Genomic DNA, 20,595 nt, shown 5'->3' with positions numbered 1-20,595 from the left:
ACACCCCCAGCCCTATTTTTTTCTTTATTTTGAAACAGGGTCTCACTGAGTTGCAGAGGGCCTCACTAAGTAGCTGAGGCTGTCCGCGAACCTATGATCCTTCCGTCTCAGCCTCCCGAGTGCTGGGATGACAGGCGTGCGCACCACGCCCGGCTTTGGAAAGGGCCTCACGAGGTGGATGAGGGTCTCACTACTTGCCGGGGCTGCCCTGTGATCCTCCTAAACCCGAGATTCAGTCACAGCTGCTCGGACAGCAGGAGCAGCGTCAGAAAAGGAAAGTCCTGGAAGGTTTGGATGTGCCGAGGACTTCTCCCTAGTCCAGGAGACAGGTGGGAACCCGCTGAGTTGGGGTAACCCCACCCCTTTCTTTTCCATAGGAGAAAACTAATTCTAAACAGAGCAGTAATTTTAAAAAATAAAACAAGCCTGGTGCAGTAATCCCAGTACTTGGGAGGCCGAGACCGGAGGACCGTAGGTTCGAGGCTAACCTGAGCAAGTTAGCGGGACTCTCGGCAACCTAGTGAGACTCTGTTTCAAAATAAAAATATAAGAGCTGGGCGTGTTGGCGCACACCTAGGATCCCAGCACATGGGAGGCTGAGACAGGAAAATAGCAGTTCGAAGCCAGTCTCAGCAACTTAGTGAGGCTCTCAGCCATTTAGCAACTCTCTGTTTCCAATTGAAAAATAAAAACAAAATAAGTCTAGGAAATGCCAGGCGGGGTGGCGCACGCTTGTAATCCCTGCACTTGAGAGGCGGAGACAGGAGGATCGCGCAGGGATTACCAGCTGTGCTGGTTTAGGAGACCCTGTTTCCAAATAAAAATATAAAAAATAGGTGTCTGGGAGTGTAGCCCAGAGGTAGAAGGGTTTCCAGGAACCCCAGTACCACCAAAAAAAAAAAAACAAAAAAAAAAAAAAACAAAAAAACCTAGGGATATATTTGAGAGGTAGAAGGCCCCTGGGTTCCATCTGCGGTACTATTAAAAAAAAAGTAAAAAATAAAATAGGGTTGGGGATGCAGGTTGGAGATAAAATGCACCAGGTTCAATCCCCAGTACAGAAACAAACAAGCCAGGTGTGGTGGCGCACACTTGTAATCCCAGCGCTTAGGAGGTTCGAAGCCAGCCTCAGCTACTGAGTGAGGCTCTCAGCAACCTAGTGAGGCTCTATTTCCAAGTAAAATATAAAATAGGTCTGGGAGTACAGCCCCTGGGTTCCACCCTCAGTACCACACACACACACACACACACACACACACACACACACACACACACGTTTGGAGGTGTAGCCTGGAGGTAGAAGGCCCCTGAGTTTCATTGCCAGTACCATACTCACACACACACACACACACACACACACACACACACACACACACCTTGGAGGTAGAATGCTCCTGGATTCAATCCTCAGCATTGCAAAAAAAACAAAACAAAAAAACAACACAGCAGGTTTTGGACCAGAGCTCGCCCTAATCCTGCATGATCCTCACTAATCGCTGCCGAAAGGCTCTATGTCCATAGGTCACACGGCCGGGTTCTGCGCTGAGGACCTGAAGGCATCTTTTTTTTTAGGGGGGGAGCATGAGGGGTGACAGTTCTGTCTGCCACAATGGGGGCAATGAAAGACGTCCAGGAGGAGCAGAGCAAGAAGACCCGCAGCGTCCGGCCGGGGAGAGGAGAGGGCCCGGCCGCCGCGGGGAGCTGAGCGCCAGCCGCAGCAGCAGCGGCGGGGCCTTTGTTTTTTACTGAGTGAGTTCCGCGGGATCCTGTGTCAGGAACCTTATCCTGAGGTTAGGGGACAATAAACAGGTTCCTGAGCCATGTCCTTCCCACCTGACCGCCTTTCTCTCCTCCCCATGGCCGGCCAGGTGTGTTGAGGAGAGGGAGGGAGAAGGGGCCCTGGTCCCCAGGCCCACGGGCTCCTCCTCTGCCCAACTTGGCTTCTCCACACTTCTTTTATTTTATCTTATTTTTATGGTACTGGAAATTGAACCCAGAGGCAGAACTGGGGATGGAACCCAGGGGCATTCTACCTCTAAGATCTACTCCCAGTCCTATTTCTTATTCTTTATTTTGAAGCAGGGTGTCACTGAGGTGCAGAGGGCCTCACTAAGTAACTGAGGCTGTCTGTGAACCGTGATCCTCTTGTCTCAGCCTCTCAAATGCTGGGATTACAAGCGTGCGCCACTGTGCCAGGCTTTATTCTTTTTATTTGTATTGAGCCCCATTTATTCTTTATTTGGAAACAGGGTCTCACTAAGTTGCAAAGGGCCTCATTAAGTACCTGAGGCTGGCTGGAAACCTATGATCCTCCAGTCTCAGCTCCCGAGTACCGGGATTAAAAGCATAGGGCCACCACGTCTGGTTCCAGAGTCCGCAATTTAAAAAGGTTCAGGGCAAGCCAGGCACGGTGGCACACGCTTGTCATCCTAGTACTTGGGAGGCTGAGACAGAAGGATCGCAGAATTGTGGCCAGCCTCAGCTACTTAGTGAGGCCCTCAGCAACTTAGTGAGACCCTGTTTCACAATAAAGAATAAAAAATAGGGCCAAGTTTAGACTCGAGGTGCAATGCCTCTGGGTTCAAACCCTGGTACCAAAACAAAAATCTAAAACAAAAAATAAAAAAAGGGCCAGGGCATTTCCCCATCTCAAGGGCTCTTTGTACAACCTCGGCTTCCAGAGGGCTCCTCTGCCTGGCTGTGACCGCGCTGGGCCGGGCGGGCAGCACTGGGCCTCCATGGCCCCTGGCGGGCAGGAGGCATCTGCGAGGAGGAGGCGGAAATCACAAGACAAGATCCGCTGTTTTCTGGGCAGGGAGGAAAATATCACTCTTGTAAGGAAATCAGAGAAGCAGACTGCGGCTTGCTGCAACCTGAGACCCCGCTCTCCCGTGGAAGCCCACGCTGGGGAGAGGCGGCCTCGTCCTGTCTAGCTAGTCCGCGCAGCCAGAAACCAGCTCAGGTTCCAGGGACCATGGGCCCAGAGGTGCTGGCCCTGGGGACCAGAGTCCAAGGAAAGAGGGAAGAAAAGGAATTCTAACTGTGCGTCTTGCATCTACTTTTAGCTTGTGTGTGTGTGTGTGCGCGTGTGCGTGTGTGTGTGTGCGTGCGTGTGTGTGCGCGTGTGTGTGTGCGCGTGTGTGTGCGTGTGTGCGCGTGCGTGTGTGTGCGCGTGCGTGCGTGTGCGTGTGTGCGTGTGTGTGTGTGTGTGTGTTGCTGGGGATTGAAGCCAGGGGTGCTCTAACTGAGCTACCCCTCCAGCCCTTTTAATTTTTACTTTGTCTGAAACAAGGCCTCACTAAGTAGCTGAGGCTGGCTGCAAACCTGCAATCCCTTTGTTTCAGCCTCCCAAGTACCAGGATTAGAGGCGTGCACCACCACACCGGAGTGGGTCCCCTCAGTGGTAGACCATACGTGCTTAGCATGCGGGAGGCCCTAGGTTCAATCCTTGGCACCTAGAACCAAAACCCCAAAATGATTGTTTGCTCGCTTGTGGACGGGCGTGGGTGTTCTGTCCCCGCCCCTGGAATGTGTTTCTGGAAAGGGAGGATCTTTCTCAGGATCCGAGGCCCAGAACCCTCCTGACGCAGGTAAGCACGCAAACAGCTGCTCAGTGGACACATCGATACAGCTGTTGACTCTGGCCTCTGGCCGCTGCCCGAGGGTTTTATATCTGTGTCCGCTGCCTTGCTTTGGCTGTACTAGAAAGTACCAACCCAGAGGTTTCACTGGGAAGATGTTTGCTATTCCCACCCGTGCGGGGTTGTGGGAGGGCAGCTTGGGGGGCTCCCGGCCTCGCCGAGGACCTGGGAGCCCCCATCACTCTGCTCCAGGGTTTTGGTTTCGTTGCGGTCCTGAGGATTGAACCCAGGGGCGTTCTACCTCCGAGCTAACTTCGGTTGTTTTTAAAATTTATTTATGTTTTTGGTACTGGAATGGAACCCAGAGGCATTCTACCTCCAATTTATACCCCTAATCTGATTTTATTTATTTATTTATTTTGCAATACCAGGGATTGAACCTAGGGGCATTCTGCCTTCAAGCTACACCCCCAGCCCTATTTTAGTCTTTACTTTGAGACAGGGTCTCACTAACTTGCGGAGGGCCTCACTAAGTAGCTGAGGCTGGCCGCAAACCTGCCATCTTCCTGTTTCAGCCTCCCAAGTGCTGGGCTGACAGGCGGGCGCCGCCGCACCTGGTTTATTTTTTATTTTGAAACAGAGTCTTGCTAAATTGCTGAGGCTGGCTGAGAACCTGAGGTCTTTCCATATCTACCTCTCCAGTACTGGGATTAAAGGTATGTGCCATCGTGTGTGTGTGTGTGTGTGTGTGTGTGTGTGTGTGTGTGTGTGTGTGAGACTGGGGATTGATCCAGGGGTGTTCTACCTCCAGATACACCCCCACCCCCACCCCATTTCCCTATTCATTCATTTATCTATTTATTTATTTATTTTATTTATTTATTTTTTTGTGTGTGTGTGGTGTTGGGGATTGAGCCCCAGGGGATTTTAGCTCTGAGCCACACCCCAGCCGTATTTTCCTATTTTGTAATCTTTATTTTGAAACAGGGTCTCCCTAAGTTGCGGAGGGCCTCACTAAGTAGCTGAGGCTGGCTGTGAACCTGCGATCCTACCGTCTCAGCCTCCCGAGTACTGCGAGGACAAGTGTGCGCCACCACGCCCAACTTTTTATTTATTTATTTATTTATTTATTTATTTATTTATTTACTTACTTACTTATTTATTTGTGGGCTTGAGGATGGAACCCAGGGGCATTCAACCTCCGAGCTACACCCCCTGCCCCATTTTTTATTCTTTTAAATTTGAAACAGGGTCTCACTGAGTTGCGGAGGGCCTTACTAAGTAGCTGAGGCTGTCTGTGAACCGCGATCCTCCTGTCTCAGCCTCGTGAATGCTGGGATGAGGAGCGTGCGCCACCACACCCGGCTTTCTATTTATTTTGAAACAGGGTCTTGCTAGGTTGATGACAGTCTCACTGCTTGCTGAGGCTGGCCTTGAGTCTGGGAATCTCCTGTCTCAGCCTCCCAAGTGCTGGGATTCCAGGCGTGTGCCACCATGCCAGGCTGGCCAGCTGTTTTTTTATTAGCAAGGGCCACCGTCCAAGCTGCCTCTCACCCAGTGGGCCAGCGCCCAGCAGAGGAGCCGGAAGTGCTCTTCTTATGCCCCTTTCCACTAGGGAGGAAGCTTTCCCAGAATCCCCCTGGCACACCGCCCACCTGTCTCATTGGCCAGAATTTGGTAACATGTGCATCCCATCTCTTAACCAATTGTAGGGAGAGCAATGGTGTTACCACGATTGGCTTAAAACAATTAGGATGTCCAGCTTCAGGCGCAGGAAATCGAACCTAGGGGTGTCTACCTCTGAGCTATACCTCACCCTATTTTATTGTTATTATTTTCAACACTGGGGATTGAACCCAGGTGCATTCTACCTCCGAGCTACACCCCCTGCCCTATTTTTTATTCTTTATTTTGAAACAGGGCTCACTGAGTTGCAGAGGGCCTCACTAAGTAGCTGAGGCTGGCCATGAACCTGCGATCCCCCTGTCTCAGCCTCCCTGTCCTGGGATCATGGGCACGCACATTTAGTTTTAAGATCTCTCCTCCCAGCGCGGTGCTGTGGACCTGTTCATAATCCCAGTACTCGGGAGGCTGAGAGAGAAACATCGCAGATTCGAGGACAGCTTCAGCAAGTAGTGAGATCTCAACCTAGGGAGACCCTGTTTCAAAATGAAAATAAAAGCCAGCGTGGTGGCGCACGCTTGTAATCCCCGCGCTTGGGAGGCAGAGACAGGAGGATCGCGCAGGTTCGAAGCCAGCCACGCGCTCTGGCTTAGGAGACCCTGTTTCAAATAAAAATATAAAATAGGTCTGGGAGTGTAGCCCGGAGGTTGAAAGGCTTCCAGGAACCCCAGTCCCACCAAAAAAAAAAAACAAAAAAAAAAACTCAACAACAACAACAAAAAAATAAAAATAAAAATAAAATAGGGCTGGGGGTGTAGCTCAGAGGTAATGCCTCTAGGTTCAACTCTCAGTGCCACCCCCCCGAATCTCTTTTCCCGGCTAATGTAAGGCCGGGACAGAGAGGACCTCTCTGTCGTGCTTACCACTCTGTCTCCAGGCCCAGCACACAGTAGGCCTGGGGCACAGTGGGCGCGTTGCACACAGCTGCTCGGTGACTGGAGGCACCCATCCCTTCCCCAGGCAGGCAGGCAGGCAGGGCCAGGTGACACCAGGTGCCTCCTGGGGCCTGGCGCGGGGCCCAGGCTGTCTGCAGCCACCGCGCCGAGGCTCCACGGTATGTGATCTCTGCAGTGGAGCGAGCGCACTCACGCAGCACCTTTGTCCTGGAAGTCCTGTCTGTGCAGGACGGATGCCTCACCTGAGCCGATTGCACAGGTCCGGAAGTTCGGGGCAAAGGTAAGCGGCAGCCGGCACGAGGGGGGTGGCAGAGGGCTTGAGGGAGGCAGGGCCTGCGGGAGTCCCCGCTGGTCGGGCTGCTGAGACAGGACAGCAGCGACGGGGTGGGGCTTCTAGACGGTAGTCTTTAACAGGTTTGGGGGGCTGGAAGGCAAGTTTAAGGCAGGGCAGGTGGGGGCTGTAACACCATGACGAAGGCCAGGCTTCGAAAGCCCTCACAGGCTCATCACTCTTCAACAGAGCTCATGGGGGGCGGGAGGGGATCAGAGCCAGTCTAGGGGTTCAAGGCCAAGCCAGGGTTGGAGTCCAAGGCTTCCTGAGGGGCTGTGTGTGGGCTCCGGAGGCCGCCCAGGATGGAGGCTGCCCATGACGTCCGAGGTATTGTGGGAGGTGGAACCCAGGGGTATTCTATCTCTGAGCTACACCCCCAGCTCTATTTTTTATACTTTATTTATTTATTTATTATTTATTTATGGGTCTGGGGATGGAACTCAGGGGCATTCGACCTCCAAGCTACACCCCCAGCCCTATTTTTATTTGGAAACAGGGTCTCACTGAGTTGCAGAGGGCCTCGCCAAGTAGCTGAGGCTGCCTGCAAACCACGATCCTCCTGTCTCAGCCTCCCCAATAGTGGGATGACAAGCGTGCCCACCACGCCCGGCTTTGTAGGGGGCATTTTAACCTTCTGAAGAACACTCGAAAGCCAGACCTATTTTATACTTTATTTGGAAACAGGGTCTCACTAGGTTGCTGAGAGCCTCACTAAGTAGCTGAGGCTGGCTTCGAACCTGCGCGATCCTCCTGTCTCAGCCTCCCAAGCGCGGGGATTATAAGCATGCGCCACCATGCCCGGCTCGAGCTGTTTGATTTCTTCTCCTAGGGAGTCTGTGGACGGGCCTTCTCGGGCCCTCCCAGGAGCCTGGGAGCCGCGGCCCGCGGCCCAGGCTTGTGTTGATCCTGTACTGTTGCGGGTCTGCAGAGCCGTAGCTCTTCCAGGGCAGGGGCTCCATCATGATCACTGCGGGGCCCCCAGCACCTGGCACAGCCCTGGGTACACAGTGGCACTCAAGCAATGCTGACCAAGCAATAAAACCAGTGCAAGGGTGCTCCTTCTGTGCCCTCAGATAACTTCCCCTTCTTGGTCTTCCTTCCGTTTGGGGTGTCCTCCCTCCCTCCCTCCCTCCCTCCCTCCCTCCCTCCCTCCCTCCTTTGCATTCCTGCAGCAAGTCCCTTCGCTTCCAGGCTTGGGGCCTCCATCACCCTAACTTCCCGGGCCCCCCTGGGGAAGAGATGGCTGCAGCTGACCCGCCAAGGGCCTAACCCATCCTTCTCTGACCCCAGGAGGCAGCGCCGCTCCATGGTGCCCTCAACGGAGAGGTTGAGCCGCCTGCTCCCGGCCACCCAGCGGGGCAGCGGGCCGCTGGCCGCAGCAGACCCCGGCCCTGGCTCAGAGACCTGGGCTCATGACGCGCATTTGCCGAGGGCTTCTGGGGGCCACTTACTGCCCGAGGACCTGGGCGCAGTGAGGGGCCCATTTTCCCTTTCTAGATGAGGAAGCCAGTAAATACAGGTATATAGGAGCCGGGCCACGCCTGCAGGATCCCAGGACTGGGGAGGCCGAGAGGAGGACCGCAGGTTTGAGGCCAACCTCAGCAACTCCACGAGACTAGTTCTAGAGAGGAAAGAAAAAGGTAGAAGTTTCCTGGGTTCAGTCCCCAATACAAACAAACAGACAAACAAAAAGTTCTTATAACCTCTGAGCAAAGGCTGAGCTCTGGAGAGAGAATAATTCCTGCAGGAACAGCCCCCACCTGGGGCGGGCGCTGGTGCTGAGGCTTCGCAGGAGGCAGCTGGATGGGCTGGGGACAACTGTGACCCTGGGGGCCGTGGTGAGGCCGTGTGTGTGTGTGTGTGTGTGTGTGTGTGTGTGTGTGTGTGTGTTACTAGGGATGGAGCCCAGGGGCATTCTACCTCCCAGCTACACCCTCAGTTCTATTTTTTTAATTTGGAAACGGTCTCGCTGAGTTTCTCAGAACCTTGCCAAGTCGCCGAGGCTGGCCGCAAACGTGCGATCCTCCTGCCTCAGCCTCACAGAGACTTGGATGACAGGCTTGCGCCATGTCACCCAGGATTATTTTTTATTTTAAGACAGGGTCTTAGCCGGGCGTGGTGGCGCACACTTGTAATCCCCGCGCTTGGGAGGCTGAGACAGGAGGATCGCGCGGGTTCGAAGCCAGCCTCAGCTGGCTTAAGAGACCCTGTTTCCAAATAAAATATAAAATAGGTCTGAGAGTATAGCCTGGAGGTAGAAGACCCCTGGGTTCCATCCCCAGTACCAGCAAAAACAAAAAAAACAAAACAAAACAACAACAAAAAACAAGATCTTGCTCAGTTGCTGAAGGCCTCACTCCATACATTGCGTGCCACCATGCCTCCCCTCCCTCCCTCCCTCCCTCCCTTCCTTCCTTCCTTCCTTCCTTCCTTCCTTCCTTCCTTCCTTCTTCTCTTCCTTTCTTTTGTTTATGGTACTAGGGCTTGAACCCAGGGGCATTCTATCTCTGAGCTACACCCCCAGCCCTATTTTTTATTCTTTATTTTGAAACAGGGTCTCACTGAGTTGCAAGGGACCTCGCTCGTAGCTGAGGCTGGCCGCGAACTGTGATCCTCCTGTCTCAGATGCTGGGATTAGAAGCCTGGCTACAGGAGTCTCTTCTCTCCTTTCCTAGGCCGCCCTCTCCACCACCCAGGGGCCTCCCTGCACAAGGCCGACGCTGGTCACATGTGTCCCGTTGGCTCGGCCTTGGGTCCTCTTAGGTAAGCACCACGCACATCTGGGCCTTGAGGGCTGGATGACACATCGGTGTGGGCCCGCCATGGTCAAGGCAGTGCTATCTAGGAGGGAGAGGAAGTCAGGGTCGGGCAGGCTCAAAATTGCAGTTTATTCACTGATTTCCAGGAACAAGAACATCAGTAGAAGAAAACCATTCCCAAAGCAGAAGGCCTAAAGAAATTTGATGAAGTTTTCTTATTATTATTATTATTTTCCTTGCGGTACAGGGGATGGAACCCAAGGGCATTCTACCTCTAAGCTATATTCCCAGCCCTATTTTATTTTTATTTTTTATTTTGTGGTAGTGGGAATGGAACCCAGGGGCATTCTACCTTCAAGCTACACCCCCAGCCTGACCATTTATTCTTTATTTTGAAACAGGGTCTCACTAAGTTGTGGGAGGGCCTCCCTCACTAAGTAGCTGAGGCTGGCCAGGAACCCGGATCTTCCTGTCTCAGCCTCCCAAGTACTGGGGTTACAAGCGTGCGCACCACACCCGGCTTCCTATTATTTTTATTTTGAAACAGGATCTCACTAACTTGCGGAGGGGCTCACTAAGTAGCTGAGGCTAATCACGAACCCGGATCCTTCTGTCTCAGCCTCCGGAGTACTGGGATTACAAGCCTGCACCACCACTTTATTTTTTATTTTGAAGCAGGTCTCACTAAATTTCGGAGGGCCTCACTAAGTAACTGAGGCTGGCTTTGAATGTGTGATCCTCCTGTCTCAGCCTCCCAAGTACTGAGTTTACAAGTGTGTGCCACCATGCCCAGCTGAATTGATTCTTTTTGTGTCTGGGATGGAAGGCTTCTGACTACAGACTTCTTTGAACCTGTAGCATCACCTGTTCCTGATGTAGGTAATGGGTGGCCCTCTTGGGATGCTGGACAGCATCCTGATTGTACAGAAGACATAGAGGCTACTCAGAAAGTTCCAGTTTGGGCTAGGACGAGGACCAGTTCTGGTAATGAGAATTGAACCCAGGGGCATTCTACCTCTGAGAGATATCCCCGGCTCTTTTTTATAAATAAATAATTATTTGTATGTGTGGGGGTACGGGGGGGGGGTGAACCCAGGGACAGTCTACCTCTGATCTGTTTTATTTCTTATTTTGAAATTGTCTAAGTTGCAGAAGGGCCTCGCTACGTAGCTGAGGCTGGCTTCGAACCTGCGATCCTCCGGTCTCAACACCCAAGTACTGAGATGACAGGCGCGTTCCCGTGGTTGGGCTCTTTATATTTTATTTTGAAAAGGTCTCACTCTGGCCTTGAATTACTGACCCTCCTGTCTCAGCCTCACAAGTACTGGATGACAGACCAGGGTCCGTTTTTCCCCCCTTTTCTCTGGGTGCTGGTCCGCAGTCACCTGGCGATGCTCCTGGCGATGCTGGTTCCCTTGGTCCCGCGTCCCTTTCCGCTGCAGGGCAGGAGGCAGGCTTTGCCGAGCTGAGCCTCTCTGGTCTGCTCCGCACCCCGCAGCCCGGTGCTCTGGCGCGGGGCAGGGGCCGGCCTCGCTTTCCTCTGTGGGTCTCCAGCTCTCCCTGCCCGGAGCTGGACGTTCTGCGGGGCCGAGGCCACCCGAGCTCACCCTGCCGCGCAGGCTGGCTTCCTAGGAGACCTGAGGATGCCCAAGGAACCGCAGGAGAGTATCACCGCCGGGTGGTGCTGGGCGATAAGCTAGGGGCTCCTCGGTGGGTGGGGAAGGCCTTTCTGATAAGGTGACCGCCATCCTGGAGGGAGGGGGCCGGCGGGTGTTGGGGACAGAATTCCTGGCGGAGGGGCAGCCAGGGCCGGAGGCAGGAATTCTGGGGCGAGGCCAGGGGAGGCCTGGTGGAATGTGCCCCTAGGGGATGGGAGAGCCGGCCGGGCCAGGGGCCGGGGTTGGGGACTGCGTCAAGGTCTCGGGCTCTCGTGGCCATAACCGTGAGCGCGGCAGCGGTGGTCAGAGGGGCCGGGGGAGGAGGCCCGGCGACAGTCACCTTGGCACACCTGGCTCTGGCCCCAACACCCCGGCGGCTCGCGGAGACGGAGCTCGGGGCGTGTCCTGGCGGACCTGGCCCCGCCCCGGAACGCCCAGCCAGCCAGCCAGCGCCCGCCCTCCCGGCCCCGCCCCGCCCAGGCCCCGCCCCGCCCCGCCCCTCCAGGCAGAGCCCCGCCCCATACCCCGCTCTATCCAACCCGCGTCCCGTCCTCCCGGCCCCGCCCCGCCCAGGCCCCGCCCCGGCCCGGCAGAGCCCCGCCCCCGCCCCGCTCCACCCAACCCGCGTCCCGTCCTCCGGCCCCGCCCCGCCGCGCCCATCCAACCCGCGCCCGCCCCCGCGGCCCCGCCCCCGCGGCCCCGCCCCCCGGCCTCCGAATCCCGCGCCCAGGGCGGCCCGGGGGCGGTCCGGACGCGCGGGCCATGGCGCATAAAGCCGCGGGTCACCTGCCGGGCGGCTCCTGCGCGCGCCGCCGTCCCGCCGCGGCCCGCGTCCCCGAGCCCCCGCCCGCGCCGCCGCCGTCCGGGTCCCCGCGGGGCGCCGACCGCCGGGCGCGCAGACATGGGCGGCCGAGCCCGAGCGCGCAGGGCGGCCCTGGGGCTGGGCGCCGCGGGGCTGCTGTGCGCCGTGCTGGGCGCTGTCATGATCGTGCTGGTGCCCTCGCTCATCAGGCAGCAGGTCCTCAAGGTGGGTCGCGCGGGGGCCCCGGGCCCCTCGGGCAGCCGCCCGCCCCGCCCTCCAGCCCCCTGGGGGCCCGGGACGGGCGGCGGGGCTCCCGGGGCCTTTGCTGGGGGCGCCAGGCCGGGATGGCGGCCGCCGGGGCTCTGACCCCAGCTTCAGGGCTCGGGCCGGGGGCGGGCGGGGAGTGTGGCCAGGCGCCCCTCGGTGTCGCCTGCAGCAGCCCGGGAGGGAGCTCGGGGCCCTAGGGCCGGGCCGCCCGTGCGCCCCAGGCGGGATGTGCTCCCGCGAGGCTCACGTGGGGGGGCCTGCCCGGATCGGTGGTGATAGGTGCTCAGCCGAGCATCGTCCACTGCCGGTGTCTCCCCAGAGAAACCCAGAGAAACTCAGAGGCGCAAGGCTGTGTACACCCCGTGCGCCCCACACTGCCTCCTTGGAACAGCCCCAGCATAAGCCGCTTTCTCCCCAGATACACGCAGAGAGAGGCAGGCACCAGCCGGGCCGGCGCAGGCAGCGGTCTCTCTGTGATCCCAGCCTTACTGTGCGTTGCCCTTTTAACCCCGGAGCCACATTAGGCGGTCAGCTGGCCCGAGACCAGCAGACTCTGCCCTGGGTGCCTGCCCTTCTGTTTGAATGAGCTAGATTGAGCCGAGGGCTGTGTGATTACAGAGGTATTACCCTTGAGCTAAAAGCGTTTGCAGCTTTGAATCCATCGAGCACCTGCGGCTCGCAGCAGGGGAAACTGAGGCTTGCCTTTACTGATTATGCAGCCCGATGAAGAGTCGGGGTGAAGGAGGGGACATTGCTGTAAATTTTCCTTCAGCTGTGTGTGTGTGTGAGAGAGAGATTCTGGGGATTCAACCCAGGTGTGTTCTACCTCTGAACTACACACCTAGTCCTATTTTACTTTTTTGTTTGGCAATAGGGTCTCATAGCTAGGCGTGGTGGCGCACGCTTGTAATCCCAGCACTTGGGAGGCTGAGACCGGAGGATCACAGGTTTGCTGCGAGCCTCAGCTACTTAGTGAGGCCCTCCACAACTTAATGAGACCCTGTTTGAAAATAAAGAATAAAAAGCTGGGCGTAGTGGCGCGTGCTTGTAACCCCAGCATGCGGGAGGCTGAGACAGGAGGATCATGGCTCACAGACAGCCTCAGCTACTTAGTGAGGCCCTTTGCAATTCACTGAGACCCTGTTTCAAAATAAAGAATAAAAAATAGGGCTTGGGGTGCAGCTCGGAGGCAGAATGCCCCTGGGTTCCACCCCCAGTACCACAAAGATAAAACAAAACAGGTCTCATAGCCAGGCGTGGCGGCACACCCTCGCAATCCCAGTGCTTGGGATGTTGAGACAGAAGGATCACGGTTAGCCATCAGCTTCAGCTACTTAGTGAGGCCCTCTGCAAACTTAGTGAGACCCTGTTTCAAAATGAGTAATAAAATAGGACTGGAAGTGTAAATTTAGAGGTAGAATACCCCTGGCGCGCGCGCGCACACACACACACACACACACACAACAGAGTCTCACGAAGTTGCTGAGGGCTTTGCCAAGAGGCTGAAGCTGTCCTCGAACCTGCAATCGTCCCGTCTGAGCACCTCAGGTGTTGGTGGCGGGCGCCAGCCTGCGGGCTCTTTAGTCTCCTCCTTAGGCAGAGTTGTTCCCGATTCCTGACTGTGCCCTGGACCGTGTGATGAGTGAAGGCCACATCTGCCCAGACCCGGCCGGCCTTGAACGCGGGGCAGCGTGTAGCTTTTCCCAAGATGCCCGGGCGCACAGATAGGAGTCCTCCAGCCCTGCTGTGCCTCTTCATTTTGTATTTTTATATTCTGAGATTCTGTCCCGTTAAGCTGTGTAATCTGATTGGCAAGCAGTCCCACTCCAAGGCGATGATGCAGCGGGAAGGGGTTCCTCCTTCCTCCTTCGCCAGCTCGGGGGTGTTTTCTGTTATGATTTTCAAAGTAGCAGTGTGAGCTTTATCTCGGCCACAGCCTCGCATTTTCTGCAGCCCCAGGACGTCAGGGTTGGTGCTCAGGGTGGACCCAGGGGGCATGCGCACTCCCTGCTCCCTGAGCCCGCCCCCTGGGTAATAGCATGCGCTCAGGTGCAAAAATGCACCCAGTCTCTTTCTTCGGGAGTGTGGGCATAAGTATAATTTCTACCAGATGAAGAGGCTCGGGCTTATTGCAAAGAATCTATCTTTTTGTGTGTGTGTGTGGTACTGAGGGTAGAACCCAGGGCCTTTTCTACCTCTGGGCCATACTCCCAGACCTATTTTATACTTTATTTGGAAACAGGGTCAGTAGCTGAGGCTGGCTTTGAACCTGTGCGATCCTCCTGTCTCAGCCTCCCAAGCGCTGGCTTACAAGCCTGAGCCACCACGCCAGGCTGGAAAGAATCTATCTTTACACACACATCTTCCGCCAAACTCCCCCACTTTCAGAAAGGAAAACCACGTCACCCTGAGTTGTCGGACGAGAGCCCCGGGCTTAACGTTGAGGGAGAGCCTCCCAGCACCTTCCTGGGGATCCCCCGCAGGCGATTGGTTACGGGCCCAGTGGTGTGAAGGCAGGAAGATAGGACGACACGCCCAGCCCAAGACCTCCGCCCACCTCCCCGACTGCGGGCCGGGGCCGCGGCCAAGAGCCTTCCTGTGTAGAAGAAAGCCCGCGTTCAGGGCCGAGAGCGGGTGGGCCCGGGGAGGGAGGGAGGGCTGCCCGCCCGAGTTTTCTTTGGCTGCCCCTGTCCGTGGGCTACTTGAATGGGGGCTTTGAGTTTGAGTTTTCCAAAGCCTTTTTGTTTAATTTAAGGACATTCATGTAGAAAAGGCAAGGGTATAGCCGGGCATGGTGATGCACGCTTGTAATCCCGGTACTTCGGAAGCTGAGACTGGAGGATTGCAGGTTCGTGGCCAGCCTCAGAAATTTACAGAGCCCCTGCTGCAAAATAGAAAAGAAAAGAAAAGAAAAGAAAAGAAAAGAAAAGAAAAGAAAAAAAAGCCAGGTGGTGGGGCACTCCTGTCATCCCAGTACTTGGGAGGCTGAGACGGGAAGAAAGCAGGTATGTGGACAGCCTCAGCTACTTAGTGAGGCCCTCTGCAACTCAGTGAGACCCTGTTTCAAAATAAAGAATAAAATAGGGGTGGGGGTGTAGCTCAGAGGTAGAATGCTCCTGGGTTCCGCCCCCAATCCCACACATGCACACACATGCACACATGATGTTTACACATGAGAACACGTAAGTCTACTACAATTTTTTTTCTTTATCGCTGTGCCGTGTTCCTCTGACTAGGAAACGCTTGCTGGTTTCCCTGGTTACTGGTAATTTTTCTGTTGCCAAGGGCAGTGAGTCTGTGCCTCTGAGACGGTGCACACTTCCTGGGGTAGATTTCTAGCCTCTCTGGCCCCTGACAGCTGTGCTTGGTTTGAATATTTGTTTTTTTGTTTGTTTGTTTGTTTGTTTATTTATTTATATTTTATTTATTGTGGTACTGGTTATTGAACCCAGGGGCATTTTACCTCTGAGCTACACCCCCCAGCCCTATTTTATATTTATTTTGAAACAGGGTCTCGCTAGGTTGGTGAGAATCTCACTACTTGCTGAGGCTGGCCTCGAACCTGTGATCCTCCTGTCTCAGCCTCAAAAGGACTGGGATTACAAGCGTGCGCCACCACGCCTGGCTTCAGTTTGAATTTTGATAGATACCAGCAGCTCCTTTTTTCTTTCTTTCACTGATGGAACGCAGGGGCATTCTACCTCCGAGCTACACCTCCAGCTCGATTATTTAGTCTTTTTCTGTTTTGAAACAGGGTCTGAGTTGCAAAGGGCCGCCTGTCCGCGAACCACGATCCTCCGGTCTCCGCCTCCCGAATGCTGGGATTACAAGCTAGCGCCACCACGCCCGGCTCACTTTTCTGAACAGACTTAACATTTTTACACCCACAGGCCACGTGACCACCATTCCTGTCTCTAATACTAACTTCCGTCTCTACCATATAGTTGTTTTTGGTCCTGGGGATGGAACCCAGAGGCATTCTACCTCCAAGCTACATCCCCAGCCTGATTTTATATTATTATTATTATTATTATTAGTAGTAGTAGTAGTAGTAGTAGTAGTAGTAGTAGTAGTAGTATTGCTACTGGGGTTCCTGGAAACCCTTCTACCTCCGGGCTACACTCCCAGACCTATTTTTTATATTTTATTTGGAAACAGGGTCTCCTAAGCCAGCGTGCGCGGCTGGCTTTGAACCTGCGCGATCCTCCTGTCTCCGCCTCCCAAGCGCGGGGATTACAGGCGTGCGCCGCCACGCCCGGCTTGATTTTATTTTTTATTTGGACACAGAGTCTCACTAGGTTGCTGAGAGCCTGGCTAAGTTGCCAGTGCTGGCTTTGAACCTGCGATCCTCCTGTCTCAAGTCCTGGGATTACAGACAAGTGCCACTGCGCCCGGCTTTACCAAGAAGTTATTATGATTCCTTTTTGGGGTTCATCTTATAGCTCTGATTTCCTAGGACCTGAGGGGGGGGGTCTGAAGAGCTCTCCCTGCTCCAGAGCCCAGGGAGTGGGCCCCGCCGTGCATTTTTGGGGCCGCGGCTAGTGACCTCGCTTCTCCGCTGGGCCTTCTCCTTTCCGTAACTCCAAGGCAGGGATCAGACCTGCTTTGCCTCCCAGGGAGATTAGACTGTACAGAAGGATTACAAGTGTGTGGAAATGCCCTGCATGTACCTAGTTTCTTGTTCGGATCTGACAACAGCTTAGTGAAATACGGCTGAGGCCCTGGAACCCTTCCTTCCTTCAGATAAGATATCTGGGCCATGGCAAAGGTTAGTCAGTCCTGCCGGGGTTCATGGCCCTGGCACAGAGGAGCCTGAAGGCCCAAGCTCCCTCATCCTTCAGTAGGGCATAGGAGGTGTGTGGGGAACTGGGCCTGTGCCGCACACCTCAAACCCCAGTCCTCGGGAGGCTGAGACAGGAGGATCACAGGTTTGAGGCCTGCAGCCTCAGAAATGTATCTAGGCTCTCAGCAACTGAGTGAGGCCTTGTTTCAAAACACAACAACAAAAAAATCTGGGCGTGGTGGCGCACACTTGTCATCCCAGCATTCGGGAGGCTGAGACCGGAGGGTCGCGGTTCGAGGACAGCCTCAGCTACTTAGTGAGGCCCTCTGCAACTCACTGAGACCCTGTTTCAAAATAAAGACTAAAAAATAGGGCTGAGGGGTGTTGCTCGGAGGTAGAATGCCCCTGGGTTCCATCCCCAGCAGCACACACGCACACACACGCACACACAAACACATGCATGCACGTGGGAAGCTTCGTGTCCCGTGGGTTTCTGGGCAAAGGTTAGAAACAAGGAACTAGAAAACAAACCTTAGGTTAATGTTAAAAAACAAAAAACAAGGCCGGGCGCGGTGGGCACGCTTGTAATCCCCGTGCTTGGGAGGCGGAGACAGGAAGATCGTGCAGGTTTGAAGCCAGCCGCGCTGGCGTAAGAGACCCTGTTTCAAAAAATATATATAAAAAATAGGTCTGGGAGTGTAGCCTGGAGATAGAAGGGCTTCCAGGAACCCCAGTGCCACCTACCACCAAACACACACACACACACACACACAAAAATCTCTCCTTGCAGGTTTGAGGACAGCCTCAGCAATTTAGTGAGACTCTTAGCATGTTAGGGAGACCTATTTCAAAATAAAATAGGGCAGTAGGTGTAGCTCAGAGGTAGAATGCCCCTGAGTTGAATTCCTACTCCAAAACAAAACAAAACAATCAAACTACCAAACAATATCCTGTATTTTATCTTATTTTCCTCCCCCACCCCAGTACTGAGGATTGAACCTACAGCTTTCTGCCTCTGAGCTCCACCCCTAGCCCTATTTTTTATTCTTTGATTTGTAACAGGGTCTCTCTGAGTTGCAGAGGGCCTCGCTAAGTAGCTGAGGCTGGCCACGAACCACAATCCTCCTTTCTCAGCCTCCCGAATGCTGGGATGACAAGTGTGCGCCGCCCCGCCCAGCTCTGCCAGGGTGTTTTTACTCCAATAGCTTTGTAACTTACACACCACCACATCTTATTAATATTACCTTCAAAACATTCCTGGAAGCAGGCATGGTGGCCCACGCTTGTAGTCCCAGGACCTGGGGGGCCGAGACAGGAGGATCGCAGGTTCCAGGCCAGTCTCAGCAAGTAGTGAGGCTCTCAGCAACCTAGTGAGACCCTGTTTCCAAATAAAAATAAAATACGATTAGGGGTGTAGCTTAGAGGTAGAATGCTGTGGGTTCAGTCCCCAATACCACAAATAAATAAAATAAGATAAGGACTTGGGGAATAGCTCAGGGGTGGACTACCCTTGGGTTCAATCCCCAGAACCACAAAAAACAAAAACCCCTGGAATCTGACCCCTTCTCACCAGCTCCGGCCCCGCGGCCTCCCCTGTCTACTGCTTGGACTGGTAGGGTCTCCTGTGCCCGTGGGCAGCCAGGGGCACCCTGCTAACCCACACCCAGCGCCGCTTCTCAGCTTCACGGATCATTCCAAGTGGACCCTGATGTCCTTTCTGCAGCCAGAGACCCCGCTGCCTGGTCTCCCTTCCTGTCCCACCTGCTCCATGGCTCCCACCGGCCGCACCATCTCCTGGGGCCTTGAGCTCCCGGGGCCTGTCCCCATCGCGGCTCTGCCTGAAGGGCTCCCAGATGTCCTCGTGGCATGACCTTGCCTCCCCAGCTGTGGTCCCCTCAAGCTCTGTTTGTGGGTTCTCTTTCTCCTGGCCGGGGAGGGGCAGGGCCTGTACTGTGACTCACTGCGGGGTCCCCGGTACTCAGGGTGGGTCCCGCACACTGTGGGAGTGCAGGTGAACGGGCCGCGCGTGTGCACTTGGAGACTGGGCTTCGGGGACCCTCCCGGCGCCTCATCCTGCTGGTCCCTGCAACAGGCCGCCGCCGCCAGCCAGACTCCGTGCCCTGTGGCGTCTCCTCTGCCCATCAGTTAGGAGGTGGGTTGATGGTAGATAACAGCTAATGGGTGCTTGCTCTACGCAGGCGTGGTGCAGGTGTTGACTAGTCGGGCTCGGGGCCTCCGTTTTACTGAGGAAAACAGACACCGGTAGAAAGTCGGCCCCCAGGTCGCACTGCTGAGAGTGTGTGAACCAGCCCCGCCTGGGTCCCGGCCCGGGTTTCTGGGTGGCCAGCTTGACGCGCAGGCCCGGCCCGGCCCGTGATCTCTTTGTGGCTCGGCCTGCTGGGTTATTGCTCTCCCAGTGGGCGGTGGGCCACCCTGGGCCTTCGTCCTTACAACCTCCCCAGGACTGCGGGCGCCCTCTGACCCCTGCACCCCTTTCTTTTTTGGGGGGATGGGGATGGAACCCAGGGGCATTCTACCTCCAACTGACACCCCAGCCCTATTTTTGGTCTTTTTTATTTTTTAAAAAATAGCCGGGCGTGGTGGCGCACGCTTGTCATCCCCGCACTTGGGAGGCTGAGACAGGAGGATTGCACGGGTTCGAAGCCAGCCTCAGCTACTTAGTGAGGCTCTCAGCAACTTAGTGAGACCCTGTTTCCAAATAAAATATTAAAAAAAAAAATAGGTCTGGGAGTATAGCCCCTGGGTTCCGCCCCCAGTACTACAAAAAATATATATATATTTGTGTGTTTGTGTGTGTGTGTGTTTGGGGATAGAACCCCGGGGCATTCGACCTCCAAACTACACCCCCTGTCCTATTTTTTATTCTTTATTTTGAAACAGGGTCTCACTGAGTTGCAGAGGGCCTCACTAAGTAGCTGAGGCTGGCCATGAACCATGATCATCCTGTCTCAGCCTTCCGAATGCTGGGACGACAAGCGTGCGCCACACGCCCGGCTTATATATCTTTTTTTTATTCTTTATTTTCAAACAGGAGCTCACTGAGCTGCAAAGGGCCTCACTAAGTAGGACTCTGCCTGGGACGGCCACTCGTGGGTGGCCCGCTCCTGTCCTGTCCAGGCGGTTCCAGTTCCCACCCGGGTCCTCTTCCTCTTTGTCCGCAGCTGGAGCGGCTATTTATAGCCCTCTGCACTTATTTCTGTTCCCTCTCTGCTTCTCAGGCACCGGCTGTCCCCGTGTCACGAGTGTGTGGGCATGTGCGCATGCGTGTGGGTGTGTGTCCACACATGCTGACAGCGTACATTTGTTTGCAGAAGCACTGACACGTGTGTGGGCACACACGTGTGCACATGTGTGTTCCTGTGTGCCACACATGGTGCTGTGTTTGTGCCCACACATGCCACGGTGTGTCCATGTGATCACACGAGTGTTGAGACAGGCACCGGAGTTGTACCTATACACACACATAAAAGCACATGCACACACGTACCGAGGTGTGTTTTTGTGTCACACCTGACCACATGTGTGTGTGGGCTGGCACAGCTGTGTCTGCACTCAGTGTGGACACGCGTGCATACACGTTTACACACACCCTCGCGTGTCACCGTGACTACGTGTGTGTTGGTGAGGCACAGTTGGTCTTTTTTTTTTTTTTCGGGTCTGGGGGTGGAACCCAGGGGCATTCGACCTCTGAGATACAGCTCCCGCCCTATTTTTTACTCTTTATTTTGAAACCGGTCTCACTGAGTTGCAGAGGGCCTCGCTAAGTAGCTGAGGCTGCCCGTGAACCGCGATCCTCCGGTCTCAGCCTCTTGAA

General features: G+C 55.0%; 1 protein-coding gene across 6 annotated transcripts in view; it reads left to right on the top strand.

The window, feature by feature from the left end:
- Positions 1-11,809: 11,809 nt before the first annotated feature.
- Positions 11,810-20,595, top strand: part of SCARB1 (scavenger receptor class B member 1) — a gene marked incomplete at both ends in the record, with an annotated part of 56,454 nt that continues 47,668 nt past the window's right edge. For all 6 annotated transcript variants that reach the window (XM_080717898.1, XM_080717895.1, XM_080717896.1 and 3 more), the window contains one exon: positions 11,810-11,935. In XM_080717898.1, the coding sequence (XP_080574024.1) occupies positions 11,810-11,935 (126 nt within the window). The remainder of the gene's footprint in view (positions 11,936-20,595) is intronic.

The sequence above is a fragment of the Muscardinus avellanarius genome, assembly GCF_963383645.1.
Source record: "Muscardinus avellanarius genome assembly, chromosome: 21".
Taxonomy (NCBI): Eukaryota; Metazoa; Chordata; class Mammalia; order Rodentia; family Gliridae; genus Muscardinus; species Muscardinus avellanarius.
This window is presented reverse-complemented; position numbering and strand designations above follow the sequence as displayed.